Source organism: Pseudophryne corroboree, chromosome 1 (assembly GCF_028390025.1).
Source record: "Pseudophryne corroboree isolate aPseCor3 chromosome 1, aPseCor3.hap2, whole genome shotgun sequence".
Taxonomy (NCBI): domain Eukaryota; kingdom Metazoa; phylum Chordata; class Amphibia; order Anura; family Myobatrachidae; genus Pseudophryne; species Pseudophryne corroboree.
The window spans coordinates 302,284,633-302,312,340 of record NC_086444.1 but is presented as its reverse complement, the minus strand read 5'-3'; the positions used below and the strand labels follow the sequence as shown (position 1 = coordinate 302,312,340).

The 27,708-nt window shown below is 47.4% G+C and overlaps 1 protein-coding gene across 2 annotated transcripts in view; it reads left to right on the top strand.

The window, feature by feature from the left end:
• Positions 1-27,708, top strand: part of ATP2A2 (ATPase sarcoplasmic/endoplasmic reticulum Ca2+ transporting 2) — a 117,489-nt gene that overhangs the window by 82,787 nt on the left and 6,994 nt on the right. The window contains exons 19-20 of one of the 2 annotated variants that reach the window (XR_010252496.1): positions 1,115-1,232; positions 1,314-2,961. Coding sequence is in view for 1 of the 2 variants with exons in the window: in XM_063964419.1 (XP_063820489.1) it covers positions 1,115-1,232; positions 1,314-1,434 (239 nt within the window). In the remaining variant the exon portion in view is untranslated. The remainder of the gene's footprint in view (positions 1-1,114; positions 1,233-1,313; positions 2,962-27,708) is intronic. The other variant, XM_063964419.1, reaches the window with a different exon arrangement.

Here is a 27,708-nt window from a genome sequence, read left to right as displayed (position 1 = left end):
ACTGTTAACTGGGTAAGGTTATCACAAGTTGTACGGTGTGATTGGTGTGGCTGGTATGAGTCTTACCCTGGATTCAAATTTCCTTTCCTTGTAATGTCAGCTCGTCCGGGCACAGTTTCCCTAACTGAGGTCTAGAGGAGGGGCATAGAGGGAGGAGCCAGTGCACACCAGATAGTACCTAATCTTTTCTTTAGAGTGCCCAGTCTCCTGCGGAGCCCGTCTATTCCCATGGTCCTTACGGAGTTCCCAGCATCCACTACGGACTACGAGAAGAAATGTGTAAAGTTCATTGTTTGGGTGCCGTGAACATTGCTTAGTATGTATGCACTGAGCTATTTTCCTGCCAGCGATGTTCACATCATCGCTGTGCATATACACTGGGCAAAAACGCCCAGTGTATATGCACCTTTTAGGTTTCCTCTTCTGAAGTGCATTACTAAAGCAGTTTGTTGCGATCATGAACTAATGTATTGAAATCTTGCATTTCTTTCTTAATCCCAACACCCCTCCCTTTTTTTTTGTCTTTGAGGAAGTGACCCACAGTATATGAACATCTTTGTAAAAACCAACAATATTCAAAAAGTTCCTCTAAAAGCATATTTGGGCAACAGATGCAATAAATTTATAGATAAGCTGAGCTCTTACTGGTGTACTTGCTCGGCTAGGTTGTCTTTTTTTTTTTTTATTCCAGGATAGCGTAGTAGTCAGGCAGAAATGCTTTGAGGGCCTGCCTTTTTATTTAAGATGCATAAGTATTAGTGGTTGCAAATAGAAGTATACTTTGAAGACAGTGTAAAAGAGAATGGTGATGAGTGTGGTTATGCAGTAGTGAACTCTGTCATGCCAACTAGCGTAACAAGTCCTGTGCACTACAGGCTGCCTACAGTTACTGGTTGAAAACTGCTATGCGACTAGTTCTACATTTTACTTTTAAAATCTATCCTTTCCAAATAAGAATTCAAATAATTAGGTTACAAATGGGATAGATTAATGTAATGTCGGCCACTGTAGCATAACGTGCTGAATACAGACTGAGTACTATGCTTCAGGCGTGAATATGCACTGTATTGAATGCGTTTTATTTTATACCATGTTTTCTTGTCTCCCCTTGTAGCTTGTCTGAAAACCAGTCACTACTGAGAATGCCTCCTTGGGAAAATGTGTGGCTTCTAGGTTCTATATGCTTATCCATGTCTCTTCATTTCTTAATTCTTTATGTGGAACCATTACCGGTACGTTCTGTTCCTTCTGGCAATAACTTGGGTATTACATAATTTGTTACAATGTTTTAACTGCTTAATCCTTCTCTATAGCTCATCTTCCAGATCACTCCCTTGAACTTGATTCAGTGGTTGATGGTGCTGAAGTTTTCTCTACCGGTTATACTTCTGGATGAGACACTTAAATATATTGCCCGTAACTACTTGGAACCTGGTAAAGAGTGTGAAAAGCCTGCCGCCAAACCGTGCACTTTTGCCGCATGCACTGAGGGGATTTCTTGGCCGTTTGTGTTCATTAGTTTTCCTTTGATTATCTGGCTTTACAGCACAGACACTAACATTACTGAGATGTTTTGGTCTTGACTGACATTTTTACAGAGTGGAAACTTAACCATTTTTTTTTTTTAATTATTGTTTAACGCAACTGTCTATATCTGCTGAATTTTCACATGAACGTAGCGCTGGTGAAGGCATGTTTGTTCTCCTGCTAGGTCTTATTTTGCTCCCCCCTCCTCCACCCACGCTTCTGTAAGCCAGTATGGATAAGAGGCATCCAAATTTTTTTTTTTTTTTTTTTTATGTACCCTTAGTGTTCATTGACATGTACAGATAACACTATTTTATGCAATTATTTTTTGTAGATGGGGGAATAAAGCATGTACAGTGTTCTGTTTCATAATATTATTCTCGTTTAAAGAAAAATAAACCTACACAGGGAAGCAAAAAGGAACTATCATTTGATCCAACGGACATTATTTGCAGAAAATTAGCAGATTTAGGGATAGCGTGATTAATTGCCTAAAACTATAACGCATGATCTGTTTCTGCATGGTCATTTTGGATTTGATTTGATATCATAAAGCTGTCTAGTGTGTTTTTGTTTTGTTTTTCGAACTATATATCCCATAAGCCATTTTTTTTCTGCACTAAGCAGATAATTGCTACCTCAGTCAGTATTTTTTGTTTTTTAGTCTCTCATTTCATTTTTGTTTTCTGTTTTACACCATTCTCTGTAAGAGGTATGCCTATTGTTGCTAGTGCAGATCACCCCCATAAGTTAAAATTGTGTTTCTACTCCCATAGATTTTAAGGTTATTTATTTAACGGTCTAATGTATTTTATTGTAGCAGACTTTTTTTTTTTTTTCCTTTCACCCCTATCCCTCCTTCTTTTCTCCTCCCCAGTGTTGCCCATTTTGTGGGTTATACTTCACAACCTAGTCAAAAATAAAACCTTTTTTCATGGACAGAGAAATCAATGTCTGGTCTTACAACTGCTTTATCACCCAAGTTCCTTATTTCTCTCCTTCTCTCCATATTTTTTTTGTTAAAATGTTGTGTGTGCACGTGTTTAAAAAAATAAAAAATAAAAAAAGCGGGGGGGGGGGAAAGCACTACAAAGATGAAGCTGGATGATATTTCACAGATGTTGGCACACAACCATTCATCTGTTACTGCGAGTTCTTCCGCCAATCTGTATTAAGCAGAGTTGGGGAATTAACTGTATAGCTATTTGTCTCTTATTTTTTTTACCTTTTTTTTTTGTAAAACCTGTAAATAGCACATGACCAAATGAACATAATGTATAGATCTATTTTTATTTTAAAGTGACACTAATGACCATCATTTAACTGTTAGAGCATGTTTTCAGGATGACTTCCCTCAGCCTCCAATGTTTAGGTCATTAACCGTCCTAATTGTGGTGTTTTTCTCCAAATGCCTTCCAACACTCATCAACTAAAGTGAGTATTCATTGCCTTTGAAACACTCCATCGTAGCCAGTTCATGTAATGCTGCAAGAAATTACAGTCTGTATTATTGCAAAAGAATAAAGTGGTTAAGTTTTGCCATTACTTTGCATGGAGTCTGTTCTACATTTATATTCTATTTACCAGATTTATGGTATTGTTTGTCTCTATACAGTACTTGCAATCATTTTGCAAGCTGTAAAAACAATCTAGAGAACAGAGATCCACTCACCAGAATGAAAATTCTGTCATGGAAATCTAATTGGTCTGTTGTGGCGTTTTGTTTTGGGGTTGTGCAGGATTAGCCCTGGAGTCTGTTTTAAAAGCAGTAAGCTTTTGCTATATACTTTGTGCTTTATATATACATGCTAGTAGAAGGTATATAACACATGCTTGCATGTTCTGTGGTCCCTGCTTCAAAGTACCCTATCTACAAACAGCCTCCTATGCCTTGTGGGAATCTGATATTTCGGTTTTCCAAGTAAGTAATGTAAATCTCCATAAGCTCTTTAGGTTCATACCCAATGACGTCTGCGAGTTGATGTAGAAGAGGTGGCTGGCTATCGGCCATGATGCGATACAGCCATCTAGCATCCTCAAATATGGCAGGACGCTAGGTGGCTCTCAATAAAATTTATTAGTGTTTGGACATTTTACGTTGAAAAAAGCTCCTTCAGTTGTTTTAACATATAGCTCATTATTTACAGTCCTCTAGTCCTTGCCAATTTTGATACATGTAATCTCCTCTGATATCTCATTTTACGTTTATTTTTTTCAATCAAAAAAGCCAACACAATGAAGCCATGTCTGGAAAAGTACACCCAAAATATTCAGTAACCTGTAGAACCCTTTCCCCCCCCCCCCCCCCCCCCCCCCAGCAGATGTGTTTTCTGTTTCCATTTCAGTGTTATGTTGTATTTAAGAAATTAGTTCTTAGACCTAAGACATCGGTTTGCAGAGGTATATTTCAGTGTATTAATTTATGCGTAGCACCTCAGTGGAGCTGACAATCTGTTCTTGGGAATGCCACACCTTAACCCGAAGCACACTGGCAAATCTAAACCAAATGTTTGAACATGAAACAAAAATCCTTGTTCTGTTATATCTGTCAGTTTCAGTTGTTGAATATATGGGCCCTATCAGTTACCCTTCCACCACCGTACTTGTCTGTGTGAGTTTAAGGTATTTGGTCTTAAACTTGGTGAGTTTAAGCATGGCATTCTGGATTTAAGATCCCAAACCTCCCCTTTGGTTTCATCTGTCCAGCAGACATTGGGCCTTATTCTAAAGGCCCATACACACTGGGCGAGTTTGAGCTGAAAGCAGCTCACTTTTGGTGTGTTGAGCTGCTTTCAGCTCAAAGCCGCCCAGTGTGTATACCCCGGCGATGAGCGCCTATGCACGCTCCCGCTTCGTCGCCGGCGGCCACCGGTCATCTGCTGGTATTACCAGTAGATGAACGGCTTTCCATAGCGTCCTGCTATGGAAAGCCGTTCACTCCCACTGACATCGCTGGGCAGAGGGGAAAAGCGTTCAGTGTGTATGCACTGAGCGCTTTTCAGCCCAGCGATGTCAGCCATCATTACTGTGCATACACGCTGGGCAAAAACGCCCAGTGTGTATGCACCTTAAGTCTGCCTACTTTCTTCCTTTGCTAATGAGGTCGCCTATCTATTCTGATAATGTGTCACTATGTAGGCTATCCTCCCCACTGTGTTTCCATCTGCAGCGGTCAAAGGGGTAAATTTACTAAGATTTGTGTGTTCTGCCGAGATCAAGCAGATTGCAGCTTTTTGAGAAAAAAAACCCACTGTAATTTTAGTAAACTACCATGTTTTTTCAATTCGAGTCTCCCGATGTCTGTCATTTGTATTGTCTGGCAGTGTTTTACAGGGAGTTTAGTAGAACACTGCCAGACATGACACAATGAAGCCCGGCCGCATCGGAGAGATCCGTGCACGGTGTCATTGTGCACCTGATTTTTAAGTATTTTAAAAAAAAAAAAATGTGTGGGGTCCTCCCTCCTAAGCATAACCAGCTCTGGGATCTTTGAGCTAGTGCTAGTTGTTAAAATACAGGAAAAAATTTATGTAGGGGTTCCCAGTATATTTTAAAAAAACAAGCAACAGGCTCTTGGACCAGTTCCGGTTCCAAAAATATGGGGAGGGGAGGAAGTGGGGTATCCCCTGGTATTTTTGAAACCAGCGCCGGGCTCAACTAGCCAGGCAAGGTAATGCCACAGCCGGGGGACACATTTATATAGGTCCCTGCGGCTCTGCCTTTACACCCCCCCCCCCCCCCCCCCCCCAACACACACACACACACACACACAACTAGTCACCCCTGGCTGGAGTTCCAGGCACTCCAGGGCCATGTCTGCCACCCCTGGGCTGTGGGTGGTGACTTCATAGCTTTTGTGTAGAAAATAGAATTAAATATTGTCTTTTGCTGTTGAACTACAAGTCCCAGCAAGCCTCCCCACGCATGCTAGTACTTGGAGAACTACAAGTACCAGCATGCAGGGCATTAAAGGGCCACTGGTATCTGTAGTTCTACACACCGTGAAAATAGCGCGCTCCTGATTGGCTGTATGCTCCCGGCCTGCCAATCAAGCGGAACGCATAGGCAATAATGGGAATAAAGAATCTCCATTGTCTATGGTGGGAACCTGTGATCTACCGCAGGGTTAATTGAGGTCTCACACTATATAAATGTGTCCCTCGACGGTGACATTGCCTAGCTAGCTAGTGAAGCCTGGTGCTGGTATCAAAAAAAAAAAAAAAAAAAACAGGGACCCCCTACATCCCTTTTTTATTTTATTTATTTTTATTATTTTTTTCCGCCTACATTTTTGGAACCGGGACCGGTCCAAGAGCCCAGTGCTGGTTATTAAAATACTGGGAACCCCTATGCAAATTTTTCCCGATATTTTATCAACCAGAACCGGCTCAAAGAGCCTGGGGCTGGTTATGCTTAGGGTGGGGGACCTCATGCAGTTAGTCTTTTTTACTATTACACACACATTTACACAGAGAAGCATGCACAGATATCACTGATCCATGTATGATTCGCCAAACACACCAGCCAAAAGCAGGCCTATTTGAAATTTCTATTATCTGTACGAATTCCATGCTTTTCTTGCAGTGTTTGGCTATTGTCGGCAGTGATTGAGGATAAAAATCCTTATTTAATTAGTTCCCGTGTTGTATGAGGTGTATGTGAAAACACCCGTGTTTGTCCGATGGTGTATTGATTCGTATTTGTGTGGACAGCAGTGAATCTCAATATGAATCGTCCCAACACTGCCAAGGTTTGTGTTTAGTAAATTTCAAGTTGTATTTTTGGCCAATAATGCCATCTCGAATCAAAGCGGCATCTTAGAAATTTTCCCTTATAGTATCTGGACTTGCACCCATACCATGCTGGGTGCTGAAGATCAATCTGAAACAGACATACACTCCTCTGTGTACTTCAATATAACGGACTGCCTGGGAGCCAATGAAACAGAACTGTTCTGTGCCCTTGCATGCTACCACCCAGAAATGCCCATTTCACAGAAAGTGTAGTCCATCTACTGACACAATCACTGATTTCTTTGGTGTATGTGCAGTCCATGAGATCATTCACAAACCCACTTGCTTCTGACTTCGAATTAGGGGGATCATTCTGAGTTGCTCGCTAGCTAGTTTTAGCAGCCGTGTAAATGCTGTGCTGCCGCCCACTGGGGAGTGTATTTTAGCTTAGCAGAAGTGCGAACGCATGTGCAGCCGAGCTCTGCAAAACCAGTTTGTGCAGTTTCAGAGTAGGTTCTGAACCTACTCAGCGCTTGCGATCACTTCAGCCTATTTCTGTACGGATTTGACGTCCTACACCCGCCCAGCCACGCCTGCGTTTTTTTTCAGCCACGCCTGCGTTTTTTTTCAGCCACGCCTGCGTTTTGCAAACACTCCCTGAAAACTGTCAGTTGACACCCAGAAATGCCCCCTTCCTGTCGATCTTCTTGCGGCTGCCAGTGCGAAGGAAAACTTTGCTACAACCTGAGCACAACCACAAAGAGCTTTTGTACCTGTATGTTGCGCGTCCGCATTGCGGGGTAGACACATGCGCAGAAATGCCGTTTTTTTTCCACCTGATCGCTGTGCTGCGAAAAGCATCAGCGAGCGATCAACTCGGAATGACCCTCTAGGTGCATTGTTCCAGAGGTCATGTTTCGCTCATATGAATGTTGCATTTTTTCTTTTTATTTATGTATTTATTTTTTTATTTATTTTTAAAGAGTGATTTCTCCAAATAGCACGAACAATAATGTCCATATTTAGGTCTTTTTGTTTTGTTTTTTTGTTTTATGGTTAGGCTTGTTTCATTTCTCAAACTGTTATGATCCAGGGTCCAAACTTAAGGCAAACCATTTAGGAAACAAAACAATAAAAAGACCCCCTCCCCATGTGCATGTGACATGGCATCCCAGCTGTCCAGGCAACCATAACTAGCTGCTGCATTGTTCAGCTTTGCCTGATAAGATTGAACTTTGTATTTATCTTGCAAGACTCTCACAGTTCAGCAGTATGTTGTCTTGCAGCACATCAGAGTGCGCCTGAACCACTGCCGGGCTGTCTCCCCACGGACTGACACTCCACAGTGAAAGGTTGCTGGAACAGGAAAGTGCAGGTTGGCATGGGATAGTCTGGCTTCCCTTGTAGACTGGTTCCCTGGCTTATTTTCTTAAGTGTTCTCTCTGAGAATCACTTGTTGAATACTACGGACTACTGTTTACAGATAAATAAGCAGCACTGTAGTTTTGGAGATCTTTGCAGCTGTTTTCATCTGGGCCTGGAGTTATAACAAACCTGACTGCTCCAGACAATGAGTCTGCCTTTCTGTAGAGGTGGTAACCTGCTGGTCACATGATGTACACTGATTGGCAGACTACTCTTTCACACATGGCTTCCTTATGTTTGATTTGCCATTATTTTAACCAAAACTCTGGATTTTTATTTATTTTTTTTAAAACAAGAAAAATCTGATTTCATTGGACACTGGGCTGTATATAGGTTATGCTCCAATATGTAAACACACTGACAGGATAAATGCAGTTTGCCAAACAGACCCCTTTTAAGCTACATTAATGGACAGCGTTACAGACTTTGATCAGTAGACAGTTTTGCTGTTGGTGGTAAGTGAAGGTCTGCATTGGAAGATTTTGCTTTCATTTCAAAAACCTTTTTAACCATCCTAAATGCGTTCTCTGAAGTTGTCACCTGTTAGAAGGGATGTAGTTGTGTGACCGCCGCGTGCAATAAAGACGCCGGGATCCCGCCCTCAACAATCCCAACAGTCTGTATGCCGATTAACAGGGCCTATTCCCACTTGTTCATGTCCAAGACACCCATAGTGGGAAAAATCGCTGCAGAGCCCGCAAGTGGCTTCATTGCGCTCAATCCCCCCACCAGGATCCCGGAGTCTGTATGGTGACTGGCAGTCTCCTAACTGCCAGTCACACATACCCAGCCCTGTTAAAGAGGTAACTATGTAGCTTTTCTTCCTGTGACTGTTGCACTTCTCAGTGTGCTAAATAGTATGGAAGCTTTAAGGCCACAGTACATCTGAGGCGATTTCCTGGCACTGCTGGCGCCGCCGTTCTGTTGTTCCGGAGGCCATCGATGATTAGTGGTTTGTCTGGGAAGTTAACCATGTTAATTCCTGATTTGCTGATAAGTATTTTTAACTGCTTGTTTGGCACTGTTGCATGTGATGTGCCCAGTGTCAGGTGTACGTTACCTGGCCAGGCTGCATAACATGTGACGTGCTGCCTGCTGTGCTCCCCATTATGCAGAAGAGGAGATCCCTTCTGCACGTGTAGACCAGGTCTCCTGGCTCCCCGGAGTGATGCAAATGTCTATGTCCGGCGACATCACTCATGGAGTCGCGCCCCAGAATCTCATACAGTCAGTATGCTCCAGGAAGCGGCGTGCAGGGGAGGGGAACAACTTTGTTTCTCTTACGTCCTAGAGGATGCTGGGGTCCACATTAGTACCATGGGGTATAAACAGGTCCACTAGGAGCCACTAGCACTTTAAGAGTTTGAGAGTGTGGGCTGACTCCTCCCTCTATGCCCCTCCTACCACACTTGGTTTAGAAAATGTGCCCGGAGGAGCCGGTCACAGCTAGGGGAGCTTCTGGAGTGCTTTAGTTTTATTATTTTTCTAAGAGTCAAGTTAGGCACAGGGAGGCTGCTGAAAACAGCCTCCCTGCTTCGTGGGACTTTGGGGGGGGGGGGGGGGGGGGTAGTAGTAGTGTCTGCCCTGAGGGGGTTTGAGCCACTATCTCCGCTGACAGGACATTAGCTCCTGAGGGTGATGATCGTTAGCCGCCCCAGGCGACCGCTCACTCCCGTAGTATGCCACCACCCCCTAACAGAGCCAGAAGAATTCCGGTGAGTCACCGGCCACCTCAACAAGCGGGTAGCTGTTGTGAAGATGGCGGCAACAAGGTGGGAGCGCAGTATTAGCTGCGCTTCGGAGGCCCAGCGGTACATAGTGCGGTGCTGTGAGGGGCACCCTGAGCCAGCGCCGATGCCCTACACTAGTCGGCAAGTCTGTCAGGGACCTCGATTACACTGCCAATGGAAATCCTCAGGCCAGTATAAAGAATTGAAGAGTGGGAAGCGGTGCCATGTTCAGGGGGCGGAGCTCCTCAGAGCGGACCCAGCAGCGTTCAGCGCCATTTTCCTGCCTGCAGATCCTCTACAGTGACGCTGACAGGAGAGCTGTCCCTCCAAGCATCTCCAGCTATCCTGTGCAGTACCAGGGGGTTGTAGAAGGTGGGGGAGGCTGTGTATGTACTGTGTAGTCTATTAAGGTACACGGTAAGCACTAGGTAGTTGTACTATATCTACCTCAGTAATCGCTGTGTGTGAGAAGGCTCCAATCTCTGTGTCTCTCTGTAGCATACTTTGGGGGGGTACACTGTGTCTGACATTTCCCTGTGTGGGTGTTTGTTGTCTCACATAGCCATGTCTAGGGACACTGTGTCATATGCTGCAGAGGATGTTTCCTCTCAGGAGGGATCCATTCCATGTATACAGGGTTGTAATGTTTTGTCTCAGATCCCAATTAATGAGCCTGAGTGGTTGTCATCTATTAAGGGGATGATCTCTCAGATCTCTACCAGGGTAGCTCATACTGAGACTGAAACTCAGGTGTTGAAGAATTCTATGGCAGTTTGGTCAGGTTCTGTTCCTAATCCTGCAAAATCCCCTAGTATGTTCCCACAGAAACGTGCACTTGTCCACATTATGCAAGATACTGACTGATATAGCAGAAGGTGATGGGGACGTGCTGAGGGGGGCGGCATCCCTTGCAAAGGGGGTGCAACTCATGATTGAGGCCATTAGAGATGTGTTAAACATTAATTACACACCACCTGAGGAATCTTACTTCACGGACAATAAGAGCCTCGCTAACCTTCCCTGCGTCAAAAGAATTAAACGCTATATTTGAAAAATCCTGGGAAAACCCGGAGAAAAAAATTCCAGATTTCAAGAAGGGTTCTGTTTGCTTTTCCCTTCCCTGAGGAGGATAGGAAAAAATGAAAAAACCCACCCATAGTTGACGCATCTATCTCCAGACTGTCAAAAAAGGTGGTTTTACCTGTTCCTGGATCTACCGCATTAAAAGAACCGGCTGATCGTAAGATTGACACTACGCTCAAATCCATATACACTGCTTCAGGAGTGGCGTTAAGGCCCACTATTGCCTGTTGATGGATTTCTAAAGCCATAGTAAAGTGGTCAGGCATATTACTAGAGGATTTGGATACAATGGATACAAGTGACATTAAATTGTTTCTTCGTAACATACAGGATTCTGCAGGGGGTTCTTGGTGGAATCCATGAAGGGCCTGGGGACGCTGACTGCACGGATATCTTCCATGTCTGTCTCAGCTCGCAGGGGACTTTGGCTACGCCAATGGTCTGCAGACGCGGAATCCAGGAGAAGTGTGAAGAACCTACCCTACACAGGTCAGGCTCTTTTTGGGGATGCATGGATTTCCATGGCAACCGTGGGTAAGTCACATTTCCTTCCCTCTGCTACACCTTCTACGAAAAAAACATTTTCTTCAGTGTGTCGCAGTCCTTTTGGACCGCTAAGGCAATAAAGTCCAAGCCTCCTAACACTTTCATTAGAGGTGGTCGTGCAAAATCCAAAAAGCCTGCACCCGCAGGCTCCCAGGATCAGAAACCTGCTTCTGGGTCCTCAAAATCCTCAGCATGACGGTGGACCGTACAGCCTGGAGGATGGGCTGGTCTGTGTGAGACTCGGCCGTTTCAGACATGTCTGGGTGTCGTCCGGCCTGGAGACCGGGGTACAGGATATTGTGTCCCAGGGGTACAGACTGGAGTTTCAGAAACTCCATTTCAAATCGGGCTTGCCAGCTTTGCTGACAGACAGGGCTATCCTACGGGAGGCCATCCTAAAATTGGAAAAGTCACAGGTCATTGTCCCAGTTCCACCTCATATGCAAATCAAGGGTTATTCAAACCTTTTCATGGTACCGAAACCGGATGGTTCGTTTAGACCAATTTTGCACTTGAAATCGTTGAACCCTTACCTGAGGGTGTTCAAATTCAAATGGAATCTCTCAGAGCAGTGATTTCAGGTCTAGAGGAGGGAGAATTCCTGGCATCCCTGGATATCAAGGATGCGTACCTCCACATTCCGATTTGGGCGCCACACCAGGCTTATCTCAGATTTGCACTGTTAGACAGTCACTATCCATTTCAGGCACTGCCATTCGGCCTCTCCACAGCACCGAGGGTGTTCACCAAGGTGATGGCCGAGATGATGGTTCTCCTCCTCTGCAGACAGGGGGTGAACATAATCCCATATCTGGACGATCTGCTGATAAATGCATCGGCCCAGGAGATGGCGTTGCAATCCATTGTTCTCACGACTCATCTGCTCCGGGAACACGGTTGGATCCTTAACCTTCCAAAGTCACATTTGGAACCGACAAGGAGATTGTCTTTTCTGGGGATGATCCTCGACACGGAAGTGCAGAGGGTGTTTCTGCCGGAGGAGAAAGCGTCGGTGATTCAAACAATGGTCCGGGATGTCCTGAAGCCAGCCCGGGTATCGGTTCATCAGTGCATTCACCTTCTGGGGAAGATGGTTGCCTCCTACGAGGCTCTACAGTATGGAAGGTTTCATGCTCGGGCCTTCTAACTGGATCTCCTAGACAAATGGTCGGGTTCTCGCCTACACATGCACCAGAGGATACGTCTGTCACCGAAAGCCAGGATTTCACTCCTCTGGTGGCTGTAAATGCCTCACCTTCTGAAGGGCCGCAGGTACGAGATTTAGGACTGGGTCCTTACCACGGATGCAAGTCTCCGGGGCTGGGGCGCAGTCAGTCAGGGGAAACCTTCCAAGGAAGGTGGTCAAGCCTGGAATCAAGTCTTCAAATAAACCTTCTGGAACGAAGAGCCGTCTACAACGGTGTTCTCCAAGTGGCTCATCTTCTGTGAGATCGAGCTATTCAAGTGCATTCGGACAATGTAATGGTGGCCTACATAAACCGACGGGGCGGAACGAAGAGCAGGGCTGCAATGTCAGAGGTAACAATCATCCTCTGGGCAGAAAAGCACGCGGTGGCACTGTCTGCAATCTTCATTCCGGGAGTAGATAACTGGGAAGCGGACTTCCTCGGCAGACACGATCTCCATCCTGGAGAGTGGGGACTCCATACGCAGGTGGTAACGGATCTTTGCGGTGTACCTCAAATAGACATGATGGCCTCTCATCTCAACAAGAAGCTTTGGAGGTATTGTTCCAGGTCGAGGGACCCGCAAGCCGTGGCGGTGGACGCCCTAGTGACTCCATGGGTGTTTCAGTCGGTGTATGTGTTTCCTCCACTTCCACTCATTCCAAGCGTTCTAAAACTCATAAGGAGAACAAGAGTTCAGGCAATCCTCATTGCTCCGGACTGGCCAAGAAGGGCTTGGTACGCTGAACTTTTCGTACCTACTGCTGTAAGAGCCGAGGCCTCTTCCTCTTCAGGAGGACATGCTGCAGCAGGGGCCGTTCGCTTATCAAAACTTACCACGACTACGTTTGACTGCATGGAGGTTGAACGCCGGATATTAGCTCGGAAGGGCATTCCGAACAAGGTTATTCCCACCGTGTTACAGGCTAGGAAAGGAGTAACGTCTGAACATTACCATCGTATTTGGAAAAAATATGTATCTTGGTGTGAGTCCAAGAAGCTTCCTATAGTGCAGTTTCAACTGGGATGGTTTCTCCTCTCCATGCAAGCAGGTGTGGATATGGGCCTGAGGTTGGGATCCGTAAAGGTCCATGTTTCGGCCCTATCCGTTTTCTTCCAGAAACAATTGGCTTCCCTCCCTGAGGTTCAGACTTTCTTGATAAGGGTTCTGCACATCCAGCCTCCCTTTGTGCTGCCTACGGCGCCCTGGGATCTTAACGTGGTGTTAGTTTCTCTAATCGGATTGGTTCGAAATTCTACCGGAGGTTGAGCTTAAGTTTCTCACGTGGAAGGCTGTCACTTTGTTAGCCTTAGCTTCTGCTTGACGTGTGCCGGAGGTGGGGGTTTTGTCTTGTAAGAGCCCCTACTTGATCTTCCATGAAGATAGAGCTGAGCTCCGGACACATCAGCAGTTCCTTCCGAAGGTTGTTTCGGCATTTCATATCAACCAACCTATTGTGGCGCCAGTTGATACTGCCTCCTCAGTTTCATAAGTCCTTGGATGTTGTAAGGGCTCTGAAAATCTGTGAAGAGGACTGCTCGTCACAGAAAATCGGACTCTGTTTCTCCTGTATGATCCCAAGAAACTTGGGTGTCCTGCTTCTAAGCAGACGATCTCTCGCTGGATCAGGTGCACTATCCAGCATGCATATTCTACGGCAGGATTGCCATGTCCTCCGTCTGTTAAGGTCCACTCGACTCGTAAGGTGGGTTCTTCCTGGGCGGCTGCCCGGGGTGTCTTGGCTTTACAGCTTTGCCGAGCGGCTACTTGGTCTGGGTCGAACACATTTGCTAAGTTCTACAGGTTCGATACTTTTGGCCTCTGAGGACCTGAAGTTTGGTCAATCGGTTCTGCCTCCGCGCTCTCCCTCCCGTTCTGGGAGCTTTGGTACATCCCCATGGTACTAATCTGGACCCCAGCATCCTCTAGGACATAAGAGAAAATAGGATTTTCATTACCTACCGGTAAATCCTTTTCTCGTAGTTCGTAGAGGATGCTTGGCACCCGCCCAGTGCTTCGTGATCCTGCAGTTGTTACTTAGTTCAGTTCTGCTTAGTTCTTGGTTAAGTACTGTTTTGTTATTTGGTTAAGTAATATTGTTCAGGCATTGCTGATTTTTCAAGCTGGTTAGCTTGGTTTGCTTTGTATGTGTGAGTTGGTGTGAATCTCGCCACTATCTGTGTAATATCCTTCTCTCTAAGTTGTCCGCCTCCTCGGGCACAGTTTCTAAACGGAGTCTGGAAGGAGGGGCATAGAGGGAGGAGCCCGCCCACACTCTCAAACTCTTAAAGTGCAAGTGGCTCCTAGTGGACCTGTCTATACCCCATGGTACTAATGTGGACCCCAGCATTCTCTACGGACTACGAGAATAGGATTTACCGGTAGGTAATTAAAATCCTATTTTCTCTCCCAGCACATTGCGCAGCGATTAGCTGCAGCAGGGGGAACTGATTATCGGTTTCCCCTGCCCCACACTCCTCTGCATGTGGGGGAGGAAGTTTGTCTTTTTTTGTGTTTTTTTGTTTATGGTACATTTGGTTCTCCACTCACAAAACTTCAAACCTGTTAAATTAGACTTGATTCCTGCCATTCTGCCCATGAATATAGCCAGGGTGCTTATCTGACCCAGGACCACTGGGCGAAGGACTTTTCCAGTTTGGCTGTGTGACCAAATCTGAAGAGATCATGTCATTTGTCATGCACTGCTATAGCATTGCTTGTGTCCGGCTTTAGTTCTTTGAAATGGTATTTTGTCAGTCTAGATAAATTTGAAGATGCAAAAGTAGCACCAGGCCAAATGAGAAATGTGCAGAATGCTGTTGCACTACCTGCTAAAAGATAGGTGTTCTGTTCTAAGGAGTACTTTAATTTTAGACCTTTTAGTTGTGTAATGTTAGAGCTGTTGTGGAGCTTCTAACTACAGTTTTGTTGTTTAATTAATGTTTTCTGTCATAGCTGCTAAATAGAGCTACCTTTTAGCAGAGAGACCACAAGCATTTTTGTTAGAAAGAGGTTCAAGCCTACTGTGTCCATAAATGGATACAGCACGAAGCATTCCTAGTGACCAAGCTGTTTAACTGTGCAGCCTGGAACATCCACGCTGCCAGCAGCATCTCATATGACTGGGGTTTTTTTCCATTGCATATCATCAATCTTTCATAGTATATTACCAAATTATCCACATTTAAGCAGAAATAATACTCAAAATACCTTGCCTTGTGTTGGAGCTTTTCAAGCTTTATTTATTTAAAAAAAAATTTATTTCTAAAGACTATACACTATGTAGATAAGTGATTGGACATAACCCCATCTCCCCCCCCCCTCTCCCTCCACCACTACACACACCATACCGCACAAGTAAAATGGTACACCACTGCAGCAAACACATGTTTGTGAAGGTATAAAACGGGTTGAGGGGCATTGATTAGATCATTTGCTAATGAAATGGCTTGCTGGAAAGAGCTAACGGAGTTTGAAAAGGGGTTCTTGTAGATTGTGCAATGTCATATTTCCAGGGTGACGCCGGCCTGGTATACAGAAAATTAGGTAACCTTGATGCACTGGCCAGCTCAGAGTCCAGATCTCAACCCAATTGAGAACCTCTGGGATGAATTGTAGTGACATAGTGACAGGTGCCTTGACAGTCTTCGGTGTTGCATTTGGTCACTGTCACTTAAGGCAGAATGGCAAAACATACTGCCTGCTTTTATCCAGGAACTTGGGCACAGAAGATCATCTGCCGTAATGCTGCGTGTGCTAGACTTACTGATGTCCGTAAAATCTCATTGCTCTATTTGTTGGCAGTGTCCAGTCCATTATGTCTACGTAGTGTGTGTGTGTAGTATTTTATCAGGCACAATATGATCTGTAATTGGATGGGGACTACAGATATTGCATCCCGCCTAACAACTCCTCACTGATGTCCGTGTGTTTGGGGTGTGAATGCTCAGAAAACAAGGGTTCATGAAACCCTTTGAACACTCTGTATGTACAATCACTCGCTGTGTTTGTGGCTGTACTACTTTCCTCACATTCACAGCAGCAGATGGCCCAGCATTCCCTGGAAATAATGGGGTAGATGTATTAACCTGGAGAAGGCATAAGGAAATGATTAACCAGTGATATGTGCAAGGTGATAAAGGCACCAGCCAATCCGCTCCAATATGCAAATTAACAGTAAGGATTTGATTGGCTGGTCCCTTTATCACCTTGCACATATCACTGGTTTATCACTTCCTTATGCCTTCTCCAGGTTAATACATCTGCCCCAATGTATGAAGTGTTGCAACGGAAATCTATTTTAACAACAATAAAAGACCTTGGGAAATGTTGCACAGTCCTATGCCGTCCTATTGAATGTCTGAGGTGCAAATAAAGCAACACATGGAGAAATTACTTTTTTATGAATATATATATATATAGTGCAGTACATTTTATATGTTGCCAGAAATTCCCTGCAGCATGTGTATGCTGTCCAAAGCGGACTTGCTAATATTAGAATACAATGGTTATTTGCTTGCAATATAGAGATGACTTACTGTAACAGCCTAGGCAGCAAAACTACATTGAAACAGAATAATATAAATCCCCACTTGTACTACGAAGGCAAAATTAGATGCTTTTCTCTTACGTCCTAGAGGATACTGGGGTTCTATTTAGTATCATTGGGTATAGATGTGTCCACTAGGCGTCATGGGCACTTTAAGAATTTGATAGTGTCGGCTGGCTCCTCCCTCTATGCCCCTCTTACCAGACTAAGTTTAGAAAATGTGCCCGGAGGAGCCGGCCATGCTTATGGAAGCTCCTGAAGCGTTTTCTGCATTTATTTTTCTGTTTGTTATTTTCAGGCAGGTCTGGATGGCACCAGCCTGCCTGCCTCGTGGGACTTAGAGGGGGGGATGACGGCTGAACCTCTTGAAGGGTTAATGGTCCCATTCCCCGCTGACAGGACACGAGCTCCTGAGGGAACTATTCGCAAGCCCCACCACAGCGAGCGTACATTTCTGCAGCACGCCGCTACCCCTAACAGAGGCAGAAGAAAGAAGAGTGGTGAGTACTAAGCCGGCGTCCCGACTAGCGAGTCGCCGGCCATTATGGCGGCATGAGGGTACGGAGACTCGGTACATAACTGCGTCTCAGTACACTGTACCCAAACTGGCAAACGGCCTTAAAACTGTTCTGCTCCAGTTAAAGCACAAAACTTACCTCAGCCAGTATAAAAAAGTGGGAAGACCGTGTGCCATTGAAGGGGCGGGGCTTCACTATGAGAGGATCCAGAAGCCAGGGCCGTAACTAGGTGTGTGCTAGCGGTGCCTAGCACACAGCGCATTTGCACTGTGGGCGCAGGACCCGCCGGTAACACCCGCAGGGAGGATACTATCATTTAAGGCAGCTTCAACAACACTGCCGCTGGCTGCAGCGCTGCCCGAGGTGAGGTGCATCCAGCTCATTCATGCACCTCACATAGTTATTAACTACATTACACCGGGCAACGCTGCAGATGGCCGTCCGCAGGCTCCGCCCCCCCCCATTGTCCCCCCTATCCTGCCGCCGCTCCGTTTGTCCCAGTGAGTGGGCAGCCAAAGCCCCACCCACTCACTTCCTCATGCCCCGCATCTAGCGTCTGCAGGCTCTGTCCCCTTCCTGGTCCCTCTCACTGGCCGCTGCTCCGCTTGTCACAGTGAGTTGGCAAACTAAGCCCCGCCCACTCATGTCCTGCCTCCATGCCTGCATTATGGAGTGTCCGCACGCTCCCCTGCCTCTCTGGTCCCCGTCTCCAGTCGTACCTCTGCTGAGTGGGTGAACAAAGCCCCACCCACTTACTCCCTCATTGCCTGCATCCATGCCTGAAACTGCTGCATTGAGGAGTGCACTCCCCGATATCTCTTCCCCCCCCCCCCCCCCCTTCCCGTCTGCAGGCTCTGTCCCGTTCTTGGTCCCCCTCACTGGCCGCTGCTCCTCTTGTCACAGTGAGTGGGCAAACGAAGCCCCGTCCACTCGCTAATGTCCTGCCTCCATGCCTGCAGTATGGAGTGTCCGCAGGCTCCCCTGCCTCTGGTCTCCCTCTCCAGCCGTACCTCTGCTCACCCTCTTGCCCCGCATCCATGCCTGAAGCTGCAGCAATGAGGAGTGCACTACCCCCCCCCCCCCCACCCCACCGCACCTCCAGTACTGTGTGGAGAGGGACAGTTCCGAGGAACAGAGGCTGGCAGCTGAGTGTCAGTGCAGGTGGGATGTAGGTATGTGAGTGGTGTAATAGTTGCTTTGCACACACTCGCTCTCTTCCTGGTGTAATGTGTGGAACAGGTAACACTGTACTGTGTAATGTGACTAACTCGTGCTACTGTGTGATGTAATGTGAGTAACACGCGCTACTGTGTGGTGTAATGTGAGTAACGCATCCTACTGTGCTGTGTAATGTGACTAACGGACACTACTGTGCGGTGTAATGGGACTAACGGACACTACTGTGCGGTGTAATGGGACTAACGCGCCCTACTGTGCGGTGTAATGGGACTAACGCGCCCTACTGTGCGGTGTAATGGGACTAACGCGCCCTACTGTGCGGTGTAATGGGACTAACGCGCCCTACTGTGCGGTGTAATGGGACTATAGTGCGCTACTTTGAGAGGCAGAAACCCCCCATGGACAGATGATTTTTATTTTATTTATTTTTTTCCCCGTTATCGGAACCCTGTTTCTGCAAATAGCCAGGTGGGTCTGCAGACGGCAGTGCCGTAACTAGGTGTGTGCCGATCGGTGCCTTGCCCACAGCACAAATGCACTAAAGGTGCACCATCAGTAGCACTCCTCCCCCCCACCCCCCCACCCCCCACCCCCCCTCCCCGCACAGGCATTTTTGCCAGGCAGTCACTCACTACCACTTGAAGTCCTGCCGCCGCCACCGCTTGTGTCCCGCCTCCAAAAGGAGTTTGAGTGCTGTTGTAGGCACTATCTGGCAGTACACCTTCCCCCTGTACCGCTGCCGCCATCTCTAAGTCCTGCTGTGTCTGCAAGGGACAGGGTGGTGTGCCGCAGCCACCATGCCCCCACTCTGTGGCTGAGTCGCGCTGGCAGCTGTCTCCCGCTGGTAAGGGTTGCGGAGCGTCGCCGCTCCCCCACCCACCCATCCCTGAGCCCTGCTTGTGTCGGCTGTCTTCTGCTGAGGACTCCGTAGCGTGGCTGCAGCTGCCGGACCCGAGGAGCATTCTGTGGATGGTGGATCGTGGCCTCCCCCCAGGCGAGTAGACAGAGACACACACGCACACACAAAATCACCTCTGCCTGCTTAATGTGTAAAAAGGAGGACTCTGTTACTGTAATGTGTAAAAAAGGGGACTATGTTATTGTAATGTGTAAAAAGGGGACGCTGTCTCCCGTAATGTGTGAAAAGGGGGACGCTGTCTGCCGTAATGTCTAAAAGGGGCTCTACCTGGTGTAGTGGTGCTACTGTGCGGTGTAATTTGAATAATGGAGACTACTGTGCATCGTAGTATGAATCGGTATTATTTTGTGGCCACGCCCTAATTTTTTTGCACACGTCTTCGGCGCGCACTGCCCATATTTTACATAAGGGGTGGGGGCGCCAATGCCGTTTCTTGCACACAGCGCTAAAATGCCTAGTTACGGCACTGTCAGCAGCTCACCAGCCCCATTTTCCCTCTGCAGTGGACACAGACACTGACAGGGACACGCAGCACCTCCGGTGTGACGCCAGATTGCCTCAGCGGTACCAGGGTGTCATAGCAAGGGGGGAGCAATTATTAGTGTACTAGGTCCCCAATCTGGGTACTTAGTCTGCGACCTGGCTAAGCTTGGCATTAGCAATAAGGGTGCGGTGTGCTGGCTCCAAGCTCTGTGTCTCCCTGGAAGGGCTCTTTGTGGGCTAATTGTGCTTTTAACCTTCCCTGTGTGTGTGCTGTCACATTTACAATATGTCAGGCAAAGAGTGTTTCATGTAGGCAGTGTTCCTCTTCCCCAGGGAGCTCACTACTATGTACTCAGTGTAGTGTACCGTCTCACTAGCGGGGTTGAACCAGCGTGGCTGGATTCTATAAAAACAAAGATTTCCAATATATCTAATTTCTCTAACGTCCTAAGTGGATGCTGGGGACTCCGTAAGGACCATGGGGAACAGCGGCTCCGCAGGAGACTGGGCACAAAAGTAAAGCTTTAGAACTACCTGGTGTGCACTGGCTCCTCCCCCTATGACCCTCCTCCAAGCCTGTTAGATTTTTGTGCCCGAACGAGAAGGGTGCACACTAGGTGGCTCTCCTGAGCTGCTTAGTGAAAAGTTTAGTTTTAGGTTTTTTATTTTCAGTGAGACCTGCTGGCAACAGGCTCACTGCATCGAGGGACTAAGGGGAGAAGAAGCGAACTCACCTGCGTGCAGAGTGGATTGGGCTTCTTAGGCTACTGGACATTAGCTCCAGAGGGACGATCACAGGCCCAGCCATGGATGGGTCCCAGAGCCGCGCCGCCGGCCCCCTTATAGAGCCAGAAGACAGAAGAGGTCCGGAAAATCGGCGGCTGAAGACGTCCTGTCTTCAACAAGGTAGCGCACAGCACTGCAGCTGTGCGCCATTGCTCTCAGCACACTTCACACTCCGGTCACTGAGGGTGCAGGGCGCTGGGGGGGGGGGGGGGGGGGGCGCCCTGAGACGCAATAAAAACACCTTGGATGGCAAAAAATGCATCACATATAGCTCCTGGGCTATATGGATGAATTTAACCCCTGCCAGAATACATAGAAAAATGGGAGATAGGCTCCGCCCCCTTATCGGCGGCCTTATCTCCTCAGCACACTGGCGCCATTTTCCCTCACAGCTCCGTTGGAGGGAAGCTCCCTGGCTCTCCCCTACAGTCACTACACTACAGAAAGGGTTAAAAAAGAGAGGGGGGGCACTAATTACGCGCAGTATTAAAGATACAGCAGCTATAAGGGGAAAAACACTTATATAAGGTTATCCCTGTGTGTATATATATATATATATATATATATATATATATCGCTCTGGTGTGTGCTGGCAAACTCTCCCTCTGTCTCCCCAAAGGGCTAGTGGGGTCCTGTCCTCTATCAGAGCATTCCCTGTGTGTGTGCTGTATGTCGGTACGTTTGTGTCGACATGTATGAGGAGAAAAATGATGTGGAGACGGAGCAGATTGCCTGTAATAGTGATGTCACCCCCTAGGGGGTCGACACCTGAGTGGATGAACTGTTGGAAGGAATTACGTAACAGTGTCAGCTCTGTATAAAAGACAGTGGTTGACATGGGACAGCCGGCTACTCAGCTTGTGCCTGTCCAGACGTCTCATAGGCCGTCAGGGGCTCTAAAGCGCCCGTTACCTCAGATGGCAGATATAGACGCCGACACGGATACTGACTCCAGTGTCGACTGTGAAGAGACAAATGTGACTTCCAGTAGGGCCACACGTTACATGATTGAGGCAATGAAAAATGTTTTACACATTTCTGATAATACGAGTACCACCAAAAAGGGGTATTATGTTCGGTGAGGAAAAACTACCTGTAGTTTTCCTGAATCTGAGAAATTAAATGAGGTGTTTGATGATGCGTGGTTTTCCCCCGATAACAACTGATAATTTCTAAAATGTTATTGCATTATATCCTTTCCCGCCAGAGGTTAGGGTGCGTTGGGAAACACCCCCTAGGGTGGATAAAGCGCTCACACGCTTGTAAGAACAAGGGCTCTACCCTCTCCTGAGATGGCCGCCCTTAAGGATCCTGCTGATAGAAAGCAGGAGGGCATCCTAAAAGGTATTTACACACATACTGGTGTTATACTGCGACCAGCAATCGCCTCAGCCTGGATGTGCAGTGCTGGGTTGGCGTGGTCGGATTCCCTGACTGAAAATATTGATACCCTAGATAGGGACAGTATATTATTGCCTATAGAGCATTTAAAAGATGCATTTCTATATATGCGTGATGCACAGCGGAATATTTGCCGACTGGCATCAAGTCTAAGTGCGTTGTCCATTTCTACCAGTAGAGGGTTATGGACACGACAGTGGTCAGGTGATGCGGATTCCAAACGGCATTTGGAAGTATTGCCTTATTAAGGGGAGGAGTTATTTGGGGTCGGTCTTTCAGACCTGGTGGCCACGGCAACAGCTGGGAAATCCACGTTTGTACCCCAGGTCGCCTCTCAACATGAGAAGACGCCGTATTATCAGGCGCAGTCTTTTCGTGGGCAAGCGGGCAAAAGGTTCCTCATTTCTGCCCCGTGACAGAGGGAGAGGAAAAAGGCTGCAGAAATCAGCCAGTTCCCAGGAACAGAAACCCTCTCCCGCCTCTGCCAAGCCCTCAGTATGACGCTGGGGCTTTACAAGCAGAATCAGGCACGGTGGGGGCCCGTCTCAATGAATTTCAGCGCGCAGTGGGCTCACTCGCAAGTAGACCCCTGGATCCTTCAGGTGATATCTCAGGGGTACAAATTGGAATTCGAGACGTCTCCCCCTCGCCGTTTCCTAAAGTCAGCTTTACCGATGTCTCCTTCTGACAGGGAGACAGTTTTGGAAGCCATTCACAAGCTGTATTCCCAGCAGGTGATAATCAAGGTACCCCTCCTGCAACAGGGAACGGGGTATTATTCCACACTGTTGTGGTACCGAAGCCGGACGGCTCGGTGAGACCGATTCTAAATCTAAAATCTTTGAACACTTACATACAGAGGTTCAAATTCAAGATTGAGTCACTCAGAGCAGTGATTGCGAACCTGGAAGAAGACTACATGATGTCTCGGGACATCAAGGATGCTTACCTTCATGTCCCAATTTACCCTTCTCACCAAGGGTACCTCAGGTTTATGGTACAGAACTGTCACTATCAGTTTCAGACGCTGCCGTATGGATGGTCCACGGCACCCCGGGTCTTTACCAAGGTAATGGCCGAAATGATGATACTCCTTCGAAGGAAGGGAATTTTAGTTATCCCTTACTTGGACGATTCCCTGATAAGGGTAAGATCCAGGGAACAGTTGGAGGTCGGTGTAGCACTATCTCAGGTAGTGTTGCGGCAGCACGATTGGATTCTCAATATTCCAAAATCGCAGCTGATTCCGACGACTCGTCTTCTGTTCTTAGGGATGATCCTGGACACAGTTCAGAAAAAGGTGTTTCTCCCGGAGGAGAAAGTCAGGGAGTTATCCGAGCTAGTCGGGAACCTCCTATAACCGAGCCAAGTCTCAGTACATCAATGAGATGGTTCTGGGAAAAATGGTGGCTTCCTATGAAGCAATCCCATGCGGCAGATTCCACGCAAGAACTTTCCAGTGGGACCTGCTGGACAAATGGTCTGGGTCGCATCTTCAGATGCATCAGCGGATAACCCTGTCACCAAGCACAAGGGTGTCTCTCCTGTGGTGGTTGCAGAGTGCTCATCTTCTAGAGGGCCGCACATTCAGGACTGGGTCCTGGTGACCACGGATGCCAGCCTGCGAGGCTGGGGAGCAGTCACACAGGGAAGGAATTTCCAGAGCTTATGGTCAAGCCTGGAGACATCACTTCACATAAATATCCTTAAGCTAAGGGCCATTTACAATGCTCTAAGCTCAGCAAGACCTCTGCTTCAAGGTCACCCGGAGTTGATCCATTCGGACAACATCACGGCAGTCACCCACGTAAACAGACAGGGTGACACAAGAAGCAGAAGGGCAATGGCAGAAGCTGCAAGGATTCTTCGCTGGGCGGAAAATCATGTGATAGCACTGTCAGCAGTATTCATTCCGGGAGTGGACAACTGGGAAGCAGACTTCCTCAGCAGACACGACCTCCACCCGGGAGAGTGGGGACTTCACCCAGAAGTCTTCCACATGTTTATAAAACTCGACAAGTATTGCGCCAGGTCAAGGGACCCTCAGGCAATAGCTGTAGACGCTCTGGTAACACAGTGGGTGTACCAGTCAGTGTATGTGTTCCCTCCTCTGCCTCTCATAACCAAGGTACTGAGAATTATAAGATGGAGAGGAGTAAGCACTATATTCGTGGCTCCGGATTGGCCAAGAAGGACTTGGTAACCGGAACTTCAAGAGATGCTCACGGAGGATCCGTGGCCTCTACCTCTAAGAAGGGACCTGCTCCAGCAAGGACCCTGTCTGTTCTAAGACTTACCGCGGCTGCGTTTAACGGCAGGGCGGTTGAACGCCGGATCCTGAAGGAAAAAGGCATTCCGGATGAAGTCATCCCTATCCTGATCAAAGCCAGGAAAGATATAACCGCAAAACATTATCACCGCATTTGGCGAAAATATGTTGCGTGGTGCGAGGCCAGTAAGGCCCCGACGGAGGAATTTTCAACTAGGTCGATTCCTACATTTCCTGCAAACAGGAGTGTCTATGGGCCTGAAATGGGGGTCCATTAAGGTTCAAATTTCGGCCCTGTCAATTTTCTTCCAAAAAGAACTAGCTTCAGTTCCTGAAGTTCAGACGTTTGTGAAAGGGGTACTGTATATACAGCCTCCTTTTGTGCCTCCAGTGGCACCTTGGGATCTAAATGTAGTTTTTGGGTTCCAAAAGTCACATTGGTTTGAACCACTTAAATATGTGGAGTTAAAATATCTCACATGGAAAGTGGTCATGCTGTTGGCCCTGGCCTGGGCCAGGTGCGTGTCAGAATTGGCGGCTTTATCCTGTAAAAGCCCTCATCTGATTTTCCATTCGGACAGGGCGGAATTGAGGACTTGTCCTCAGTTTCTCCCTAAGGTGGTTTTCAGCGTTTCACCTGAATCAACCTATTGTGGTGCCTGCGGCTACTAGGGACTTGGAGGACTCCAAGTTGCTAGACGTTGTCAGAGCCCTGGAAATATAGGTTTCCAGGACGGCTGGAGTCAGAAAATCTGACTCGTTGTTTATTCTGTATGCACCCAACAAGCTGGGTGCTCCTGCTTCTAAGCAGACTATTGCTCATTGGATTTGTAGTACAATTCAGCTTGCACATTCTGTGACAGGCCTGCCACAGCCAAAATCTGTAAAAGCCCATTCCACAAGGAAGGTGGGCTCATCTTGGGCGGCTGCCCGAGGGGTCTCGGCTTTACAACTTTGCCGAGCAGCTACTTGGTCAGGAGCAAATACGTTTGTAAAATTCTACAAATTTGATACCCTGGCTGAGGAGGACCGGGAGTTCTCTCATTTGGTGCTGCAGAGTCATCCGCACTCTCCCGCCCGTTTGGGAGCTTTGGTATAATCCCCATGGTCCTTACGGAGTCCCCAGCATCCACTTAGGACGTTAGAGAAAATAAGAATTTACTTACCGATAATTCTATTTCTCGTAGTCCGTAGTGGATGCTGGGCGCCCATCCCAAGTGCGGATTGTCTGCAATACTGGTACATAGTTATTGTTACCAAAAAATCGGGTTATTGCTGTAGTGTGCCATCTTTTCTAGAGGCTCCTCTGTTATCATGCTGTTAACTGGGTTTAGATCACAAGTTATTTGGTGTGGCTGGTATGAATCTTACCCGGGATTCAAAATCCTTCCTTATTGTGTACGCTCGTCCGGGCACAGTATCCTAACTGAGGCTTGGAGGAGGGTCATAGGGGGAGGAGCCAGTGCACACCAGGTAGTTCTAAAGCTTTACTTTTGTGCCCAGTCTCCTGCGGAGCCGCTGTTCCCCATGGTCCTTACGGAGTCCCCAGCATCCACTACGGACTACGAGAAATAGAATTATCGGTAAGTAAATTCTTATTATATTGTCCCGCCATGAGAAAGAGATGCAATACTTAAAACAGTCTATGGCTGAGATTATGAATAGAGACTCAGTCCCCAAACCAGAGTCTCAGTCCCCTGCCATTTGTCTGCAAAAACAAACTTTAGCCCATATCCTGCAGTCTGACGCTGAGGAGTCACACCTGGAGGAGGGGGAGGTGGATTCAGAAGGAGGGGGGGGACGCTGCTCTGTCACAGGGAATAGAGGCTCTTATAGAAGCTAGCAGAGATGTTCTGCCAATACCTGATAAAGTGGCAGAGGAGTGTGAGGAATCTTATTTTAATGTAAAAAAAGAAATCCTCAGTCACTTTTCCTGTGTCAAAGGAAATGAATACCCTGTTTGAAGAAACGTGGGTTACTCCTGATAAGATATTTCAGATCCCTAAAAGGTTACTCTCCTCTTTTCCTCTTGAGGATAGGGAAAAATGGGAAAATCCACAGATAGTGGATGCCTCAGTGTCCAGGTTGTCACGGAAAATTGTATTACCTGTCCCCGGTGCAGCCTACCTGAATGACACGGCTGATCGTAAAATTGAGACTACACTCAAATCCTTGTACACAGCTGTGGGGGTTGCCCAGAGACTCACTATATCCTGTGCTAGATGGTCAGGTAATCTAACTGAGGGGTTGGATTCCTTATCTAGGGTGGAGATTGTTTTACTCCTGCAACATATACAGGACTCTGCGAACCTTATGGTGGAAGCCATAAAAGAGAGAGGCTTGCTTAATGCACGCTCCACCGCTATGGCAGTGTCCGCATGCAGGGGCTTATGGCTACACCAGTGGACTGCTGATGCAGACTCCAGGAAAGGCGTGGAAGGTCTACCATTCACAGGAGAGGCCTTATTTGGAGACGAACTAGACAAATGAATCTCCAAAGCTACTGCAGGTAAGGCTACATATCTATCTTCCGCAGCTCCCCCAACCAGGAAAGCTTATTCAGCTTCAAATTTACAGTCCTTTCGGACGGCCAAGTTTGAGGGCAAATCCAGAGGTGCTTCTACGGCCTCCAGAGGAGCAAGAGGTAATCCACGCAAACCAGCAACTGCAGGTGCCCAGGAATAGAGCTCAGGCTCTGCTTCCTCAAAGCCTTCAGCATGATGGTGGACCGCGATGCCTGGAAGACTGTCAGGTGGGAGCCCGACTAAAATTCTTCAGTCACATCTGGTCAACTTCGGGCCATGATCCCTGGGTCATAGATCTTATTTCCCAGGAATACAGACTAGAGTTCAAAGAGCTCCCACCTCAGATTCTTCAAATCAGGCTTACCAGTTTCACAAGAGGCAAGTATAATGCTGCTTTCAGATCGCAAATGCCGGATCCTACCCGGTAAGAGAAACGTGTCCTTACCGGGTGGGATCCGGCATTTGCTCTCCTCTGCTGGCTTTCCGACCCGGCAATATACTGGGTCGGTTGCCATAACAGCGGGGGGCGCAGCGGGGGTGGAGGCGGCGCTGGGAGATGAGCTCATCTCCTGCGCCGCCTCTCCCTATGCTGTGAATGGGAGCCGTGTCGCATAGAAACGGCTCCCATTCACACTGCACCTGACCCGATATTCAACCCGGTAATAACCCTTCTTTTTAACCGGGTTGAATTACTGGGTCAGGCGACCCGCTAATTCGGCAAAGATGCTTTCACATTGCACACTGATCCGTTTCGACGCGGCAATATGCCGTGTCGATACCGGGTTATTTGTGCGATGTGAAAGGGGTATAACTTTACTCAAGTCATTGTTCCAGTTCCACCTCACCT